Genomic DNA, 20,986 nt, shown 5'->3' with positions numbered 1-20,986 from the left:
ATCCCAGAGCTGAAGGGGTTGGATTATGAGGAGAGGTTGAGTAGACTGGGACTGTACTCGTTGGAATTTAGAAGGATGAGGGGGGATCTTATAGAAACATTAAAAATTATGAAGGGAATAGATAGGATAGATGCGGGCAGGTTGTTTCCACTGGCGGCTGAAAGCAGAACTAGGGGACATCGCCTCAAAATAAGGGGAAGTAGATTTAGGACTGAGTTTAGGAGGAACTTCTTCACCCAAAGGGTTGTGAATCTATGGAATTCCTTGCCCAGTGATGCAGTTGAGGCTCCTTCATTACATGTTTTTAAGGTAAAGATAGATAGTTTTTTGAAGAATAAAGGGATTAAGGGTTATGGTGTTCGGGCCGGAAAGTGGAGCTGAGTCCACAAAAGATCAGCCATGATCTAATTGAATGGCGGAGCAGGCTCGAGGGGCCAGATGGCCTACTCCTGCTCCTAGTTCTTATGTTCTTCTTATGTTAAAGGCTGGTGGCATGGTGGCGCAATGGTTCGCACTGCTGCCCCAGCACTGAGGACCCGGGTTCGATCCCGGCCCCGGGCCACTGTCAGTGTGTGCACATTCTCCTTGTGTCTGCGTGGGTCTCACTCCCACAACCCAAAGATGTGCAGGTTAGGTGGATTGGTCATGCTAAATTGCCCCTTAATTGGAAAAAAAATTATTGGGTACTCTAAAATTTAAAAAATAATATTCAAGGCTGAGATAAACAGATTTTTAATCAGTATGGGAATAAAGGGTTATGGGGATAAGGCAGAAAAGTGGAGTTGAGAATTATATCAAATCAGACTTGATCTCATTGAATGGCAGAGCAGACTCAATGGGCAGAATGGCCTATTTATGCTCCTATGTCTTCTGGTCTTTACAACAAAATTATTAGTTAGCCCTTTCTCGTTCCACAATACTTGATCTAAAATAGTCTGTTCCCCAGCTGGTTCCTCAACATACTGTTCTAGAAAACCATCCCTAACCCACTCCAGAAAACCTCCCTTCACAGCATTAGTGCTCATTAGTTTTACCAAGTTTATATACAGTTTGAAGCCACCATGATTCCTGTATTACCCATGCTATATACTTCTCTAATCTCCTGATGAATACCGTGCTCCAGTCTACCACTACAATTTGATGGCCTATAAACAACGCCTCTCAATGTTTGCTGCCCCTTGCTATTCCTTAGCTCCACCCAAACAGATTCCACCTTTGTTTTTCCGATCTGAGATCCTCCCTTACTGATGTTCTGATCCCATCCCGTATTGTCAGCGTAACGCCACCTTGTTTTCCTTTTGCCTGTCCTTCCTAAACGTTAATATCCTTGATTATTCAGTTCCCAGTCTTGGTCACCCTACAACCATATTTCCATAATAGCAATTAGATCATAACCATTTACCTCTATTTTCCATCTACTGTGTTGCGGATGCAGCGTGCATTCTGGTAAAGAGCATTTAACTTCGTCTTTTTTTAGAGTACCCAATTCATTGTTTCCAATTAAGGGGCAATTTAGTGTGGCCAATTCACCTAGCCTGCACATCTTTGGGTTGTGGGGGCGAAACCCACGCAAACACGGGGAGAATGTGCAAACTCCACACGGACAGTGACCCAGAGCAGGAATCGAATCTCGGCGCTGTGAGGCAGCAATGCTAACCACTGCGCCACCATACTGCTCATAACTTCGTCTTTTTGACATTATTCGACATTCTAAGCCGAGTTGATTCTCGCCTTATTTTGCCACTTGCTACTTCATGTTAGCAACATAAGAACTAGGAGCAGGAGTAGGCAATTCAGTCCCTGGAGCCTGTTCTGCCATTCAACATGATCATGGCTGATCTCTTCTCAGCCTCAACTCCACTTTCCTGCCCATTCTCCATAACCCTTCAACCCATTACTAATTAAAAATCAGTCTATCTCCTCCTTAAATTTACTCAATGCCCCGGCATCCACCACATTCTGGTGTAGCGAATTCCACAGATTCACGACTCCTTGAGAGCTTTACTTCCTTCCAATCTGAGCTATCCCTCAGGTTCCCGTCCCCTGAACAGCAAGTTTAAACCCTCACCGAAGGCATTGACAAATCCCCCAACAAGGCTATTAGTCCCGGTCCTGCTAAGGTGTAATCCGTCTATCTTGTAAAAGTCTCACCTGCCCAGAACCAGTCCTAATGCCTCAGAAATCTGAGGCCCACCCTTCTCCACAAATTCTCCAGCCAGGTGTTCAATCACGCAATCCTCCCATGCTCACGAGTACATGGCTCTGGGAGTAATCCTGAGATTACTGCTTTTGAGGTCCTGCTTTTTGCATTTCCTTCCAGCTCTCTAAAATCTGCTTTCAGGATCCCATCCCTTTTTCTACCCATGTCACTGGCACCAAGGGGGACCATGACCCCCCTCTGAAGGATGGCCTGCAGCCACGTCATAACATCCTTGATCCTGATGGTGGCGATGACACTGGGTGCACTGAAGCTCAGATGCCGGTGATTGTATTTGTGGGGTAGGGGGGCATTGAAGCCCCAATGAAGTGGGGGTGGGGCTTACTATCAATTTGAGATCCGGGCGCACTCTGTAAAACCGGATTTGCTGCAATGTTTAGGGCACACCCCTCTCATGCCAGTGCAACCTACCCCTGCCCTCCCCCCAAAAATTCGAAATATCGGTGGATTGCAATCTGGATTGCATCAACCCACTCGGCGGGAATCACACCACATTTCTTGCCGGAAGCCACACTTTGACATTTTTGGTGGGAATTGCGCCTGTTATTTCTTAGGATTTAAGGAGTCAATCTGTTTAGGGAATGTAAATTAGCCCATATCGTTTTGATAGAACAAGAAAGTAACGTTGATTGAGTTTTGGCATTGAAAAATAAATGTTCGTCAGATTCTTCCTCAACATGTCAAGGAATCAGGCCCCTGAAGGGGAAACTGCAAGAAATCAGACATCCTCCCTGTATTACAGTGTGCAGCTGGATGTCAGAACATCACTCTGGGGCCCACAGACTCCACACCTTTGCCGGAAGCCTTCATTAGTTAATTAAGAGCATTATCAACAGGCAGTGCACAGGCACATCGCCTGCCAGCGGGGGCAATATGTTGGATTTCATTGTGCTGAGTCTGACAAGAGTGTCGGGATACATGGCTGCCCCCACTGGCAGCTAGTACTGGTCTCAGCCCTGAGTAGGAAAGGAAAAGAATTGGGAGTCAGCAAATGGAAACAAGGTTATGGAATGCAGAAAGAAAAATCAAATCCTCAATATCGCACTCACAAATACATTTTGAAAATAAATAAAGTTAGAGAATCCAATTCTTTTTTCCAATTGAGGGGCAATTTTAGCATGGTTAATTTGCCTACCCTGCACATCTTTTTGGGTTATGGGGCTAAGACCCACACAGACAGGGGGAGAATGTGCAAATTCCACACCGTCAGTGACCCGGGGCCAGTATCGAACCGGGGTCCTCAGCGCTGTGAGGCAGCAGTGCTAACCACTGAGCTACCATGCTGCCCCACTCACAAATAAATGGCTCTGGCACTGGTACTAATATTGAGACATTCATTAAGTAAAGCTATCAGGAAATATGGATAATGGCTAAAAAATGGAGTTGTGGTGCAAATCAGCCAACCGAATGACGGAGTCAAATAGAGGGACAGAATGACAACATGGGACTTCCGGTAGCGGCCATGACCAGCTAGGTCGCACGCACGGCAGCTCCCGCCAGGACCGGGATTTCGGGCCGTTTAACGGAGCGGCGGCGGCACTTGTAGGGCGGGTACCGGCGTGGGAACGGACACTGGAGAGGTTCTCCCTGGTGCTGTTTGGAGGGAACCAGGAGCGGGGCCGTAAAACGAGCAATTGCGGGGAGGAAGACAGAGCGGGCCCGGGAGGACAAAATGGCGGCCGGCGCAGATCGGAAAGCATACTCCCAGTGGGCCAAAGAGCAGCAGGACTTCTTGAGTAGCTGTTTTGCGGAGCTAAATTCGGAGCTGCTGGCCCCTATGAAGATCTCCATGAAAAAGATGGTGGAGGCACAGGCGAAGGCGATCAAGGAGGTGGAGAGGAAGGTGTCCGAGAACGAGGACGAGATCCTGGGCCTGGTGGTCAGGGTGGAGGCGCACAAGGCCTTACACAAGCGATAGCAGGAGAGGCTGGATGACCTTGAATACAGGTCTCGGAGGAACCTGGGCCTCCCTGAAGGTGTGGAGGGGGCGGACACGAGCACGTATGTGATGCTGGAGACGCTGATGGGCGTGGGAGCTTTCCCGGGGCCCTTGGAGCTGGATGGGACGAATAGGGTCCTCGCCAGGAAGCCGAGGGCAAACGAACCACCGAGGGCGATGGTGGTAAGGTTCCACCGCTTTACAGACAGGGAACGGGTCCTGTGGTGGGCAAAGAAAGAGCGGAGCAGCAAGTGGGAGAACGGCGAGATTCGCATTTACCAGGACTTGGGAGCTGAGCTGGCGAGGAGGCGTGCGGGTTTCAACCGGGCCAAGGCGGTACTCCACAGCAAAGGGGTGAAGTTTGGGCTCCTGCACCCGGCGAGGCTTTGGGTAACGTACCAGGACAGGCACCACTATTTTGACACGCTGGATATTCATTAGACATGAAAACCTGGACTTGAACTAAGGGGCAGCTGCACGTGGGTGAAACACGTTGGCGGGGATGTGTAATCGGGGGTTGGCCTGGTGTAAGTCTATTTGTAGAATTTAAGTTTGTTTACTTCTCCGTTATTGTTTTTTGTTTCAGGGGGCGGGGTAACGCCCGGGCTGTGTTGTCCGGCGCTCGGAAAGGATGGCACTTGCCCTCTTACCCTGCCGGGGGGGGGGGGGGTTTGCTTGGGGGGGGAACACGTGTGGCTGGCCGAAAAAGGGAGATGGTTAGTCGGTGGGGAGGGGGATGGGGGGGGGGGGGGGTCAACCCCCCCCTCCAGGCTGATCACGAGGAATGTGAGGGGCCTGTGTGGGCCGGTCAAGAGGTCCCGCATGTTCTCGCATCTAAAGGGGTTGAAGGTGGACGTGGCCATGTTGCAGGAGACACACTTAAAACTCGCTGACCAGACTAGGTTAAGGAGAGGATGGGTGGGCCAGGTGTTCCACTCGGGGCTAGACTCGAGGACTAGAGGGGTGGCAATTTTGGTGAGTAAAGGGGTGGCGTTTGAAGCAGGGAGCATTGTAGTGGACAAGGGGGTAGGTTCATAATGGTGAGTGGCAGGTTACGGGAGGCCCGGATGCTGTTGGTGAACGTGTATGCCCCGAAGTGGGATGATGCGGAGTTCATGAGGCGCGTGCTGGGTAAGATCACTGGCTTTGGAGTCAAGCAACTTGATTATGGGGAGGGACTTTAATACGGTGTTGGATCCGGCGCTGGACCGGTCTAAGTCCAGGTCGGGAAAGAGACCGGCGGCGGCCAAGGCCCTGTGGGAGTTTATGGATCAGATGGGGGGAGTGGACCCAAGTGATTTGGGCGGCCTAGGGCGAAGGAGTTCTCCTTTTTCTCCCACGTCCATAAAGTCTACTCGCAGATTGACTTCTTTGTGCTGAGCAGGGCTTTAATCCCGACGGTGGAGGGGGCTAAGTATTCGGCCATTGCGGTCTCGGTCCATGCCCCGCATTGGGGGGACCTGCAACTGGGGGCGGAGCGGGGGCGGCGCCCTCTCTGGAGACTGGATGTGGGGCTGATAGCGGATGAAGAGGCGTGTGGGCGGTTAAGGAGGAGCATTCAGGACTATGTGACAACAAATGACACAGGGGAGGTAACAGCGACAGCGGTTTGGGAGGCAATGAAGGCGGTCTCTATTAGGTCCCACAGAGAGAAGAGGAAGAGGGCGGAGAGGGAGAGGCTGGTGGGAAAGATACTTAGGGTGGACAGGAGGTACGCGGAGGCCCCCAAGGGGAGGGCTGCTGAAGGAGCGCCAGAAATTACAGCCAGAGTTCGATTTGCTGACCACGGGGAAGGCGGAGGCACAGCTGAGAAAAATGAAAGGGACAGTCTACGAGTATGGGGAGAAGGCAAGTAGGATGCTGGCGCACCAACTGCACAGGAGGGAGGCGGCCAGGGAGATCGGGGGAGTGAGGGATAAGGAAGGTAACACAGTGTTGAGCCCAGAGAGGATCAATGAAGTCTTCAAGGAGTTTTATGGGAAGCTATACGAGTCAGAACCCCCGAGGGGAGGGGAAGGGATGAAGCAATTTATGGATCGGCTGAGGTTCCCACGGGTGGATGAGGAGCGGGTGGAGGGACTGGGGGCCCCGATTGAGTTGGAGGAGGTAGTTAAGAGGCTGACAAGTTTGCAGTCGGGCAAGGCCCCAGGTCCGGACAGCTTTCCTGTAGAATTTTATAAGAAGTTCTCAGAGCTGCTGAGCCCACTCCTGCTCAGAACCTTTAACGAGGCGAAGGAGAGAGGAGCCCTCCCCCCGACGATGTCGCAGTCATTGATCTCGCTCATTTTGAAGAAGGAGAAGGATCCGCTCCAACGTGGGTCCTATCGGCCGATATAGCTCCCGGATGTAGATGCCAAATTGCCGGCAAGAATTCTGGCCACCAGAATAGAGGACTGTGTACCGGGAGTGATTGAGAAGGACCAGACAGGTTTTGTTAAGGGAAGGCAATTGAACACGAATGTGAGGAGGCTCCTGAATATTATTATGATGCCCTCGGAACGGGAGGGGACGTAGAAGTAGTGACTGCAATGGATGCGGAGAAGGCATTTGACAGGGTGGAGTGGGAATACCTGTGGGAGATGTTAGGTAGGTTTGGATTCGGGGAGGGATTCATAGGGTGGGTCAAGCTACTCTATCAGGCCCCCGTAGCGAGTGTGTCCACGAACCGGCTGAGGTCGGAGTATTTCAGGTTGCACCGAGGGACGAGGCAGGGGTGCCCCCTGTCCCCGTTGCTATTTGCCCTGGCAATTGAGCCATTGGCCATAGCGTTTAGGACTTCAAGGAACTGGAGAGGGCTGGTCCCGGGGGAGTGGGGGGTGGTGGTGGTGGTGGGTCGTCTTTGGAAGCTTCTCGGGGTACAACCTGAACGTGGGCAAAAGTGAGCTCATTGTAATCCACGCCAGGGGCCAGGAGGAGAGACTGGGGGAGCTCCCGCTTAAGATAGTGGAGAGGAGCTTTCGTATTTAGGTATACAGGTGGCTAGGAGCTGGGATGCCCTACACAGGCTCAACTTGTCTCGGCTTGTAGAGCAGATGGAGGGAGACTTTAAAAGGTGGTACATGTTCCCGCTTTCCCTGGCAGGAAGAGTGCAGACTGTGAAGATGACGGTTCTTCCCAGATTCTTGTTCGTTTACAACCATAGATTTGCTCTGGGCAGGATAGACAGGATGTTTCAAGGCTGGCATAGGGCAGGCATTAGAAGGATTGGAGACCTGTTTATAGATGGGACTTTCCCCAGCGTGCAGGCGCTGGAGGAGAAGTTCGGCCTCCCCCTGGGAAATGCTTTCAGATATCTCCAGGTTCGGGGCTTTCTCAAGTAACAGGTGGGGACATTTCCGCTGTTACCCCCGCGAAGGATACAGGACATGGTGGTGTCTGGCATCTAGGTAGGAGAGGGGAAGGTGTCGGACATATAGCAGGAGGCGGAGGAAGCCTCAGTTGAGGAGCTGAACGGCAAGTAGGAGGAGGAGCTGGTCGAGGAGCTGGATGAGGGTCTGTGGGCTGATGCCCTGGGCAGGGTGAATTCGTCCACATCATGTATCAGGCTCAGTTTGATTCAATTTAAGGTGGTGCACCGGGCTCACAAGATGATGGCAAAAATTAGCATGTTTTTTGGGGTAGAGGACAGGTGCGCGGGATGTGCAGGGAGTCCAACGAACCATGTCCATATGTTCTGGGCATGTCCGGAAAAAGCTTTAATAAAAATAATTAAAAATAAAAAGAATGACAACATGGGAACAGACCATATGGCCCAACCGAGATCAATGCTCATCAATGCTGCACACTAGTCTCCTCGTACCCAGCTTTGGCACACGCCATCAACATAACGTTCTATTTCTTTCTTTCTCACTTAGCTTTCTCTTTATTGCACTTGGTGCTAATTTATATCTGAGTTGCTGCCCAGAGTGGGAGAGAAGCCAGCTCAAATCGCTTGCACCTTTGCATTACTTACAAAATCTTGTTGGATGTCATCAAAGTCCTTCCCATACTTCTCCAGTGCTTCTTCGAACATGTTGGCCTCTGAAGCAGACCACTCTTCCATTTCATCCCGACACAGCACTGGACCTCCCTGTGGAACCAGTGCAGAGATGGCCTGCGAAACCTCATAGGTGCTTTTGTACAAGGTATCCATGGCATGAAACTGGCAATTTAGGAGGGGAGAGAACAGACAAGTTAAAGTGGTCTCAAACAAAACGTCACAAATTGCCTGAGTGACCCCCTCCTCTTCACTGTGTACAAGATGGACAGGAGTTTCACAAGATGTCCATACCCTCTTTCAACAATATTTTCAAATGGTTCCTTTCTGTCACTGCTTCTTTCCCACAGACAGGAAGAGAACACATGAAGACTTTATGACAGGAACATAATTTGTCAGCCACGGCTCATCAATAGCATTCTCATAACTTAGGTTCTTTCACACGTTTAAAAGCTGGATAATCTCCAAGAGTAAGGATGGTTTTTTTATTGATTAATTAAATGCTATGAGTACGGTAATTCAGTGTTGTAGAGTTTTATTTATTTCATGAGTGATTTGCACAACTTTGATATTTATTCTTCAACCAATATTTATTCTTCAACCAACGCGATTAAAACAGATTATCTGGTCATGTATTCAATTGCGGTTTGTGGGACATTCATCACTATGATGACCACACTTCAAAAATATTTCATTGGCTGTGAACCACTTTGGGACATCCTGAGGTAGTGAAATACACTATTTAAATGCATATTTATCTACAGCAGTGCCTTAATCCCAATAAATAACTTGATAGGCTGTCTTGTAACTACTGCACAGTGATTCATGCATTGAGCTAACCCATGCCAAACGTCAAGGCCCGGATAACACATGGGTTTGGATTGACATCTCGTAATTGTGCCAAGTACCAGACGCCAATCATCTTAAACAAAATAAGTTGATCATCAGCATCCCTAGTAGCACTAATGACCAGATTCTGAACTGGATCAGCCTCATCAACCATGTGGCTACAAGAGTAGGACAGAGGCCAAGTGCCCTGTGTTGAGTGGCTCACCTCCTGACCCTTTACAGCCTCTCCATTATCCAAAGTCTCAAGAGTGTGATGGAAATTCTCCACTTGACTGCATCGATGCAGCCACAAGAACACGGAGTAACATCAAAACCATCCAAGGCAAAGCAGAAGCCTCGCCAGTGCCTCGTCGCCTACGACTTAAGGACAAATAACGTTTGGCTGAAGTAAAGTTGAGGAGCTGTGGTTAGTGTAGGACAAAGGGGACTCAAGTGGGAACAGCTGGAAGTACCAACTGTCAGGTGTTAGATAATTATAAGTGAGTTATATTTGTATTTTGTGGGTGTTAGGAACAATATATAGCTTTAAGTTTAAGTTATATTTTGATTATTTGTATGTTAAGATAGATGAAACCTGGGTTTGGTTTAGTTTAGAGTTTTGTGAGATGGAGTCAACAAGTCTGGGGCCCTGTTTGTATACATGGTTTTTTAATGAGGTTTTACCACTCTTGAAGTGAAGAGATGGGTTACCAAGAGATCAGTAGTTTAAGGAAATTAAAATAAACTCAAAAAGTAGAAAAAACTGTTGTTGCCTAGCCACAAAGGACCTGAAAAAAGACCCAACCAGAAACTGGGAGAGAAAAGAAAAGCAGTTTAATTTCAGCTGGTGTAGATATATTACAGAGTGAAGACAGAAAGTCTAAGAGTCTCTCTCCAGCTGAAAATGCTGCCAGACTGCAGAGGAAATGAACATATAAACATAAAAACAAGGAGGAGTCGGCCATTCAACCCCTTGAAGCTGCTCCGCCATTTAATAAGATCATGGCTGACCTGATAGTAACCTCAAATCTGCAACCTACCCACTCCATCACCCCCCTGCTTTCAAGAATCTATCTACTTCTGCATTTAAAATAGTCATAGACTCTGCTTCCACTGCCTTTTAAGGAAGAGAGTTCCAAGGATTCACAACCTTCTGAGCGGATAACCTTTCCCTCACTTTTTTATAAATGGGCATTTTAAAACTTTTTTAAACACCTAGAACAGTGACTCCCAGTTGTCCCACAAGAGGAAACATCCTCTCCACATCCACCCTGTCCAGGCCCCTCAGGATATTATGTTTCAATCAAGTCGCCTCTTTCTCTTCTAAACTCCAGCGAATACAAGTCTAGCCTGTCCAACCTTTCCTCATAAGACAGCCGTCCCTCTCCAGGTATTAGTCTGGTCAACCTTCTCTGAAACTGCTTCCAATGCATTGACATCCTTCCTTAAATAAGGTGACCAATTCTTACAAAGTACTCCAGATGTGGTCTCACCAGTGCTCTGGAGCATAACCGTCCCATTTTTCTATTTAATTCCCCTCACAATTAAGGATAACATTCTGTTAACTTTCTTAATTACTTGCTGAACCTGCATTCTAGCCTTTTGTGATTCCTCTGTGCGAAGTATCAAAGATCCGAGGAGCAGCAGATTTGGTTGATACCTATGATATCTCACGCAGACCGTTACATTGAGGAAATGGTCATCTGGGAATGAACAAGGAAACTGGAAGTTTAGAAAATTTGGTGATGGAAAAGGTACTAATTCTAGAAAATAAACAAAAGGACGGCAAAATAATAAAGGAGATAGTGATGGAAAGAAAATAACATGTTCCATTGTAACAAAGGTATGGCGGCACTTGGAATATCGTGTTCAATTTTACACTTGGAACAGTGTCAATTCTCGTTGTCACACTGCCAGAAGGATGTAGAGGCTTTGAAAGGGTACAGAAGAGGTTTACCAGGACGTTGCGTGGCATGAAGGGCATTAGCCATGAGCGAGGTTGGATAAACTCGGTTTGTTCTCACTGGAACAACGGAGGTTGAGGGGCAATCTGACAGAAGTCTACAAAATTACCAGAGGCATGGACACAGTGGATAGTCAGAAGCTTTTTCCCAGGACTTCCGGTGGTGGCCATGGAGGAGTAGGTTGCACATTTGATAGCTCCCGCATGTAACGGACTTTTGGACCTTTTCCCCCCGTTTTTTTTGGATTTTTTGGGATAAATCAGTGAAGAGTGAGACAGTAAGGAGAAATCCCCTCTGGTGTATGGAGAATTGGACCAGAAGTGGCCGTGTGAGATGACAAAGTCCTAGAGGGAGACGCAAGCACAGCTGGTAACGCGGGAAAGCATGGCAGAGAGCCAGGGCTGCGGGGAGACGACACAGTGATCGACGGAGCAGCTGGTGAAGTTTTTCGAGGATTGCTTCGCCAAGCTGAAGAAGGACATGCTGGACCCGATTAAGGCTATGATTGATCAAGTGATTCAGAATCAGGAAACCCAAGGGAGAGCGATCCAGGAGGTGGAACAAAAGTTGTCCGAGCATGAGGAGTATATAACCGTGCTGGAAAGCAAGGTGGGGATGATGAACAACCACCAGAAAGAATGCAGGGAAAGCTGGAGGACCTGGAGAATAGGTCCAGGAGGCAGGATCTCAGAATTGTTGGCCTCCCTGAAGGCAGTGAGGGATCGGATGCGAGGGCCCACGTGACGGATATGTTGGAGAAGTTGATGGGGGCTGGGGCGTTCCCTCAGCCCCTGGAATTGGACAGAGCGCACAGAGCCCTTGTGAGGGAGCCCCGAGCGAGCGAGATGCCGAGGGCCATGGTGGTAGGTTTTCACAATTTCATGGACAAGGAACACGTTTTGCGGTGAGCCAAGAAAGAATGGAGCAGCAAGTGGGAGAACTGTGAGTTGCGCATCTATCAGGACCTGGGAGCAGATTTGGCCAAGAGGCGAGCTGGGTTCAATCGGGCAAAAACGACCCTCTTTAAGAAGGGGGTGAAGTTTGGGATGCTGTACCCAGCCCGTCTGTGGGTCACACATGAGAAACGGGACTTCTACTTTGAAATGCCAGACAAAGTATGGACCTTTATTAAAGAAATGAAGCTGGAGGCAAATTAAAAGACACTGAAGCCTTGGAGACGTACTGTGGCAGCGATTTGTAGTGCTGGATTATATAAATTTAAGTAGCGCTATGTGAAATAATGGGCTGTGTGGATGGTTAAAGGTTACTTTGTCTTGCAGGGACCTTGTTAGGGGGGGATGGGTTTTGAATTTGGTTCTGCTTTTTGGGTGACTATTTTTCTAAAGTGACTGTTTCTTCACTGTTTTTTCTGTTGTTTGTTTACTGGGAATGTGATGCTTTAAAAATGTTTATTCATGTGGGGGGGGGAGAGATGAGAGTACAATAGGGAGACAGACTGCTTGGTGCCAGGGGCGGGAGCTATCGAGTCAGCATGGGTCAGCTGACTCTCGGAAGCGCAGTGGAGGTTGAGCATGTGTTAAACTGGAGTTTGACTTGGGGACTGGGTTTCTAATGTTGTTGCTGGGTTGGGGGGGGGGGGGAATTCAGCGATTATATCTCTTAAAACTGAATCGTTAGCATGAGTAGTTTTACATAAGTTTTTTTATTAAGGATTGAGATGAATTATAGGACTGAGTAATCATTATTAACCATCAAACATGTATTTTTAGGACATAGCAGTAATAAGTACTCAAATGGGATTTAGGATAGCTCACTTGACCAAAAGGGCATTACTTCTGACATCTTGTCTTTCTGTTCTGTTTCTCACAGTCAGCAAGCTGCTGGGATTGTAAGCAGCTGTCAGGATGATGATCAATCATGCGCTGCTTGCGACTCTATTGGGTGAAGTTTATACACTGCTTGCAATTCCATTGAATAAGTTTAAAAGAAGCAGCTTCAGGGATTGGATCGCATTTAACTGGGGTGGGCAATTGATTTTTGAACATTGTATAATTATTGTGCTCGGCTCTTTAATCGGTAGAACAGGTCTTGGCTGATATCCAGTCTGTTCTCCGTGTACACGTAACAAGCTTGATTAAATAGCCGTCATGTCCAGGTTGTGGTGTTTTCGTTTCTCTCTGTACTGAGCTGAGCCACAGGGAATAACCCCTCGTGTAAGCTAACTCAACACACAGGTCTTGAAACCGCTCTGACACAGGGGGGTAGCAATCATGATCAGCAAACGAGTGGCATTCGAGGCAGGGTGAATCGTGTCAGACAAGGGGGGTAGGTACATAATGGTGAGTGGGAAGCTGGAGGGGGTGTGAGTGGCACTTGTGAACATATATGCTCTGAATTGGGACGACGTGGAATTCATGAGGCGGGTGTTAGGTATGACCCCAGGCTTAGAGTCACATAACCTGATCATGGGAAGGGACTTCCACAGTCATTGATCCGGCATTGGACCGGTCAAAATCCAGGAGAGAGAGGAGGCCGGCTGCAGCAAAGGAATTGAAGGGTTTCATGGAACAGATGGGGGGGGTTAGACCCATGGAGGTTTGCACAGCCGAGGACAAAGGAGTTTTCCTTTTTTACCACATGTCCACAAGGTATACTCTCGCATCGACTTTTTTGTTCTGAGCAGGGCGCTAATACCGAAGGTGGTGGATACTGAGTACTCGGCAATTGAAGTGTCGGATCATGCCCCGCACTGGGTGGATCTACTAGTTAGTGTAGAGAGAGGGCAACGCACGCTGTGGAGACTAGCAGACTAAGCGATCTGTGGGCTGGTTAACAAGTCCATCCAGAACTACCTGGAAACAAATGATACGGGGGAGGTCTCTGCAGCAACGGTCTGGGAAGCTTAGAAGGCAGTAGTCAGAGGGGAACTAATCTCGATATGGGCCCACAGAGACAAGGTGGAACGGGCTGAGAGGGATAGATTAGTGGAGGAGATACTCCAGGTGGACAGGAGATACTCGGAGGCCTTGGACGCGGGGCTAATGAGGGAGTGAAGGAGGTTTCAGGTGGAGTTTGGGCTGTTGACGACAGGGAAAGCAGTGGATAAGTTGAGGAAGGCAAGGGAGGCGATCTATGAGTACGGGGAAAAGGCAAACAGAATGTTGGCACATTGGCTCAGGAAAAGAGAGGTGGCCAGGGAGATAGGTAAAGTAAAGAGTAGAGACGGTAATACAGTCCTGGACCCAGCAGGGGTGAACGAGGTGTTTAAGGACTTTTACAGTAACCTACATGAGTCAGCTGGGGTGGAGGGAATGAGGAAATTTCTGGATCCTTTGAGGCTCCCGAGGTTGGAGGAGGACCTTGTGGAGGGGCTGGGAGCCCCAATTGAGATTGAGGAAATAATCAAGGGGCTGGAAGGCATGCAGTCGGGCAAGGCCCCGGGGCTTGAAGGCTACCCGGTGGAATTCTATAAGAAGTTTTCAGAGATATTGAGCCCTCTGCTGGTGAGGACATTTAACGAAGCAAGGAAGAAGGGAGTCCTCCCCCCAACTATGTGGCAGGCCTCGATTTCATTGATCCTGAAACGGGAGAAGGATCCGAAGCAACGCGGGTCATACAGGCCGATTTCTCTACTGAATGTGGATGCCAAACTGCTGGCTAAGATACTGGCCACAAGGATAGAGGACTGTGTCCCGGGGGTGATAGGTGAAGACCAGAAGGGATTTGTTAAGGGCAGGCAACTCATGGCCAATGTTCGAAGGCTTCCCAATGTTATTATGATGCCCTCAGAATGAGAGGAAGCGGAGGTGGTGGGAGCGGTGGATGCGGAGAAGGCTTTTGATCGTGTGGAGTAGAATTACCTGTGGGAGGCGCTGGGAAGGTTTGGGTTTGGTAAGGGCTTTATTGACTGGGCGTGGTTGCTCTATCAGGCACCAGTAGCGAGTGTGCGTACGAACTGGCTGAGATTGGGGTACTTTGAAATACACCGAGGGACGAGGCAAGAGTGCCCCCTCTCCCTGTTACTGTTTGCTCTGGCCATAGAGCCTAGGCCATGGCATTAAGAGCCTCTCGGAATTGGAAAGGGCTGGTTCGGGGGGGGGGGGGGGGGGGGGGGGGGGGGCACCGGGTCTCGCTCGACGCAGATGACCTGCTCTTGCACATTTCAGACCCGTTGGAGGGGATGGGGAAGTAATGCGAATCTTGGGGGAATTTGGCAATTTTTCGGGGTATAAATTGAACATGGAGAAAAGCGAGATGTTTGCGATCCAGGCAAGAGGACAGGAGAAGAGACTGGGAGAGCTGCCGCTTAGAATGGTAGGGAAGGGCGTTCGATATCTGGGAATCCAGGTGGCCCGGAAATGGGAGGTACTACACAAGTTAAACCTATCCCGGTTGGTAGAACAAATGGAATGGGACTTTAAGAGATGGGACATGCTCCCGCTATCACTGGCGGGGAGGGTGCAGACCGTGAAAATTACGTCCCTCCCCAGATTTCTGTTTGCCATTCAGTGCCTCCCCATTTTCATTCCCAAGATCTTTTTCAAACGGGTCAATAAGATTATTTTGGGCTTTGTGTGGGCGGGTAAAACCCCGCGAGTGAAGAAAGTGTTATTGGAGTGCAGTCGGGGGAAGGGTGGGTTGGCGCTGCCGAACTTCTGCAATTACTACTGGGCGGCTAATATAGCCATGATTAGGAAGTGGGTAGTGGGGGAGGGGTCGGCATGGGAGCGGTTGGAGGCGGCGTCATGTAAAGACACCAATTTGGGAGCATTGGTAACGGCACCTCTGCCGTTCCCACCGGCCCGATACTCCACAAGTCCGGTGATAGTGGTGGCTCTAAGGATCTGGGAGCAATGGAGGAGATACAAGAGAGTGGAGGGAGCATCGATTTGGACCCCGATTTATAATAACCACAGGTTTGTACTGGGTAGGCTCGATGGCGGGTTCCAGAGTTGGCAGAGGGCAGGAATTGGAAGGATGCAGGATCTATTAATAGATGGGAGCTTTCCCAGCTTGAAACTTTTGGAGGATAAATTTAAATTGCCAGCAGGGAATGGTTTTAGGTGTTTCTAGGTGCGAGACCTCCTGAGAAAACAGGTGCCGGCCTTTCCGCTGCTGCCGCCACGGGGGATACAGGATAGAGCAATCTCCAGTACCTGGGTGGGAGAGGGGAAGGTATTGGATATTTAGCAGGAGCTTTCGGAGGCGGAGGGAACTCCGGTGGAGGAGCTTAAGGGCAAGTGGGAGGACGAGCTAGGAGGAGAGATAGAGGCGGGGCTATGGGCGGATGCCCTAAGCAGGGTTAATACATCCTCATCATGTTCCAGGCTCAGCCTGATACAATTTAAGGTAGTCCACCGGGCACACATGACAGTGGCTAGGATGAGTAAGTTCTTCGGGGTTGAGGATAGGTGTGCGAGGTGCGAGGGAAGCCCAGCAAATCATGTCCACATGCTTTGGGCATGCCCGAAGCTTAAGAGGGTTTTGGCAGGATTTTCCTGAGGCAATGTCCATGGTACTAAAAACACGGGTGGTGCCGAGTCCGGGGGGAACGATCGGAAGATCCGGGAGTTCAGGGGGCGAAAGAGGGCGACGTCTTGGCCTTTGCCTCCCTGGTAGCCCAGAGATGGATCTTGTTAATGTGGAGGGACTCGAAGCCCCCGAGTGTAGAGACCTGGGTTAGTGACTAGGCTGGGTTTCTCAATCTCGAGAAAATAAAGTTTGCTTTAACAGGGTCAATGTTAGGGTTCTCCTGGAGGTGGCAGCCGTTCGTCGACTTTCCCGGGGACAATTAAAATGTCAGCAGGTGCAGTATTCCGGGGGGTGTCTATTTTACCATGTTGATGTCATTGTTTATGTTACTGTGATAAAAATGTTCAAATACCTTCATAAAATATTATTTTAAAAAAGGTTTTTCCCTGGGTGGAAGAGTCAATTACTAGGAGATATAAGTTGAAGGTATGAGGGGCAAAGTTTAGTGGAGATGAGAGAGGGAAAATTGTATTTTACTTACACAGAGGGTGGTGAGTGCCTGGAACGCCGGGACAGGTGCTGGAAGCAAGTACGATATGTTTAAGGGGTGTCTTGACAAATACATGAATAGGATAAGACAGGGGTGGGCAAACTTTTCCGTGCAAGGGCCACATTCAGAAATTCACAATTCAGAAAGGGCCGCATAGTATATTAAGTAAAATAATTATTTCACCCGGTTATGATTCTGGGCGCCTCATATAGAACATAGAACAGTACAGCACAGAACAGGCCCTTCGGCCCTCGACGCTGTGCCGAGCAATGATCACCCTATGCAAGTCAACGTATCCACCCTGTAAGTAACCCAACAGCCCCCCCCCCCATTAACCTTAAAAAAAAATTAAAAAAAAAAAAAAAAAAAATTTTTTTTTAAAGAAATTTTTTTTTTTTTTTTTAATGACTTGGTGGGCCGCAGAAATACCTTTGGCGGGCCGCATGCGGCCCGCGGGCCGTAGTTTGCCCACCCCTGGGATAAGAATAGAGAGACACAGGCCCCAGAAGTGTAAAGGATTTTAGGTTAGATGGGCAGCATGGTCGGCACAGGCTTGGAGGGCCGAAGGAAGTGCTGTACTTTTCTTTATTCTTAATTTGTTGTAACACTGGACATACTAAAAGTACTTGCAGGAAATTAAAGTCTGCTGGTCTTTTGCAGCAGAAGGAGCGCATTAGGAATCCTCAAGAAAGGTCGTATCAGGAAACAAAATGGGTGTTGAAAACGTAGCAGATGAAACGTGTTCCTTCAGAACCGACGAGGAAGGTGAAAAAGCCTCAGGATGGTCAATAAAAGGGCAGCACGGTGGCCTAGTGGTTAGCACAACCGCCTCACGGCGCTGAGATCCCAGGTTCGATCCCGGCTTTGTGTCACTGTCCGTGTGGAGTTTGCACATTCTCCCCGTGTCTGCGTGGGTTTCGCCCCCACAAACCAAAAATGTGCAGAGTAGGTGGATTGGCCACGCTAAATTGCCCCTTAATTGGAAAAAATAATTGGGTAATCTAAATTTATTTAAAAAAAGGATGGTCAATAAAATCTTTTCTTGATTATGGCTAAAGAGAGCCAGGCTGCTGGAGGTTCTGGATGTTTTATCACAATTGGGCAGCACGGTAGCACAAGTGGATAGCACTGTGGCTTCACAGCGCCAGGGTCCCAGGTTCGATTCCCCGCTGGGCCACTGTCCGTGCAGAGTTCTCCCAGTGTCTGGGTTTTTTCCGGGTACTCCGGTTTCCTCCCACCATCCAAAGACGTGCAGGTTAGGTGGATTGGCCATGATAAATTGCCTTTAGTGACCAAAAAGGTTAGGAGGGGTTATTGGGTTATGGGGATAGGGTGGAAGTGAGGGCTTAAAGTGAGTCGGTGCAGACCCGATGGGCCGAATGGCCTCTTTCTGCACTGTACGTTCTATGTTCTATGAGAAGTGTCCCTTACCCCTCCTATAAAATAAGCAAATAAGTTATGGAAATGTTTAAAGATTTGTTTGCAGAGGAGGTATTCCCTTATTCTTCTGAACAAGTTGGTGAACCAATAAAAAGGTTGAGAGACACTGGAGAAAGTCAGTCACTGATGTTGGCGAATGATACAATTTGTCTAATGATGGAAAAAATATTAATTGGAGGTATACACGGAGGTTAGAAACTCATCCCATTATACAGAGTTGGATAAAAGGATGACTTAGTAAGTTGCAGTTGGAGTAGTAGAGCAAATCCCTATTGAATTTATTGACTTTTCCATAGGGATTGACATGGCTGGTTCAAATATATTAGCTTCACCGAGGCTGTTGGAACAATCAGTGGAAGTGAAAGAAACTGGGATGCTGCAGAAGGAACATCCTGGATTTTCTGACAGTGTCATGGCGAGGTCTCATGGAATTAACCTAGAAATTCGGCTATCCAACACTAATTTTGAAAATTTAAGCAAAAAGGAGGAATGTAAAAAGGATGAGGCTGGTAAGCACAATGGTTAGCACAGTTGCTTCACAGCTCCAGGGTCCCAGGTTCAATTCCCAGCTTGGGTCACTGTCTGTGCAGAGTCTGCACATTCTCCCTGCGTCTGCGTGGGTTTCCTCCGGGTGCTCCGGTTTCCTCCCACTGTCCAAAGATGTGCGGGTTAGGTGGATTGGCCATGCTAAATTGTCCTTAGTGTCCGAAAAGGTTAAGTGGGGGTTACTGGGTTACGGGGATAGGGTAGATACGTGGGCTTGAGTAGGGTGCTCTTTGTAAGGGCTGATGCAGACTCGATGGGCCGAATGGCCTTCTTCTGCACTGTAAATTCTATGATCTATGACATGTTTCGCCCATCTTTTCTTGTAGAAATGCAATAGGCTGATCCAGAGTTGAGAGAGCTGTATCAAACAGCCTGTTTGGAGACTGAGTTAGAACGATTGCCTGAGTGTTGTTATGTAAAAGACTAAGTGCCAATGAGGAAATGGAGACCACCTCAAATACCAGCCGATGAGGAATAGGCAGTAATTCAACAGGTGGTAGTTTCATTCTGAGTATCATAGTGAAATTTTATAAGTGGCTCATGAAATTCCAATGGCAGGTCATTTAACTGATAGGAAAACGCAGGTCAAAATACTGGCCAGGATTGCATAAAGATGTGGTTAAATTCTGGCAGACACGTAATACCATACATGTCAGGTAGCAGTGAAACCCCAATCAATGATTGAACCTGCAGCTTAATTCCAACATCGCCTTTTGAAGAACGGTTTATACAGGGTCTTAAGAGATTGTGTGGAACCCCTACCTAAAACCAGGGGCGGAATTCTCCGACCCCCCCGCAGGGTCGGGGAATCGCCCGGGTCCAGCGTGAATCCCGCCCCCGCCGGAATTCTCCGCCACCCGGAAATCGGCGGGAGCGGGAGTCGCACCCCGCCAATTGGCGGGCCCCCCGCGGTGATTCTCTGGCCCACGATGGGCCAAAGTCCCACCGCTGTCAGGCCGTTCCCGCCGACGTGGTTTAAACCACCTCTGTGCCGGCGGGAGCAGGCGGCGCAAGCGGGCCCCCGGAGTCCTTGGGGGGGGGGGGGGGGGGGGGGGGGGGGGTCACGGGGCGATTGGACCCGGGGGGGTGCCCCCACGATGGCCTGGCCCGCGATCGGGGCCCACCGATCAGCGGGCGGGCCTGTGCCGTGGGGGCACTCTTTTTCTTCCGCCGCCGCCACGGCCTCCACCATGGCGGAGGCGGAAGAGACCCCCTCCACCGCGCATGCGCCGGTGGTGACGTCAGCGGCCACTGACGCTCCAGCGCATGCGCGGACTCACGCCCACCGGTGAAGGCCTTTCGGCCAGCCCCGACGACGGGCGGCGTGGCGCCAAAGGCAGTCGTCGGAATTCCGCACCTTTGGGGAGGCCCGACGCCGGAGTGGTTGGCGCCACTCCGCTACCCTCCGCCCCGCCGGGTAGGGGAGAATTTCGCCCCAGAAGTGGGAATCAGTATCTTTTGCCAATATGAATGTTTGAACAAGATTTCCTGAGGCAGCGTCTTTGGGGAGGATTGTGATGAAAATGGTAATAGAAAAGTTGAAAGCAAGTTACTGCGTATGCTGGAATATGAAATAAAAACAGAAAATACTGGACAATCTCAGCAGGTCTGACAGCACCTGTGGAGAAAGAACGGAGCTAACGTTTCATGTCTGGATGACTCACGGCTGAAGAGAAAAGTTAGTTCAATTCTTTACAAGATATGGATTACCCAAGAAAATACAATCAAATCAAGGCTCAAATTTTTTGTCACTAATATTCAAAGAAACAAAGAATACTTTGGGAATAAAACAATTTAAATCTTCAGCTTTTCATCCACAATTGGAAGGAGTTTTGGAAAGCCGGTTAAAAACTTTAAATACCATGATTAAAGCCGAACACAGCCAGCAGCGCCTGTTCAATTCCCGTACCGGCCTCCCCGAACAGGCGCTGGAATGTGGCGACTTGGGACTTTTCACAGTAACTTCATTGAAGCCTACTTGTGACAATAAGTGATTATTATTATTATTTAATTGTCAAGAATGCCCTAATCATTTGGATAAAGGGATTCCATTTTTACTGTTTGCAATTAGAGATAACCCTTGTGCGTCCAC

At 49.1% G+C, this 20,986-nt stretch overlaps 1 protein-coding gene across 1 annotated transcript in view; it reads right to left on the bottom strand.

Annotated features, from left to right (window-relative positions):
* The window catches only part of LOC119956427 (metastasis-associated protein MTA1-like), a 212,396-nt gene that overhangs the window by 90,109 nt on the left and 101,301 nt on the right, over positions 1-20,986 (bottom strand). The window contains exon 8 of the mRNA XM_038783640.1: positions 8,110-8,298. Coding sequence (XP_038639568.1) covers positions 8,110-8,298 — 189 coding nt within the window. The remainder of the gene's footprint in view (positions 1-8,109; positions 8,299-20,986) is intronic.

Source organism: Scyliorhinus canicula, chromosome 2, assembly GCF_902713615.1.
Source record: "Scyliorhinus canicula chromosome 2, sScyCan1.1, whole genome shotgun sequence".
Lineage (NCBI taxonomy): Eukaryota > Metazoa > Chordata > Chondrichthyes > Carcharhiniformes > Scyliorhinidae > Scyliorhinus > Scyliorhinus canicula.
Note: the sequence above shows the minus strand (reverse complement) of the source record. Positions and strands in the feature narration are given on the sequence as shown.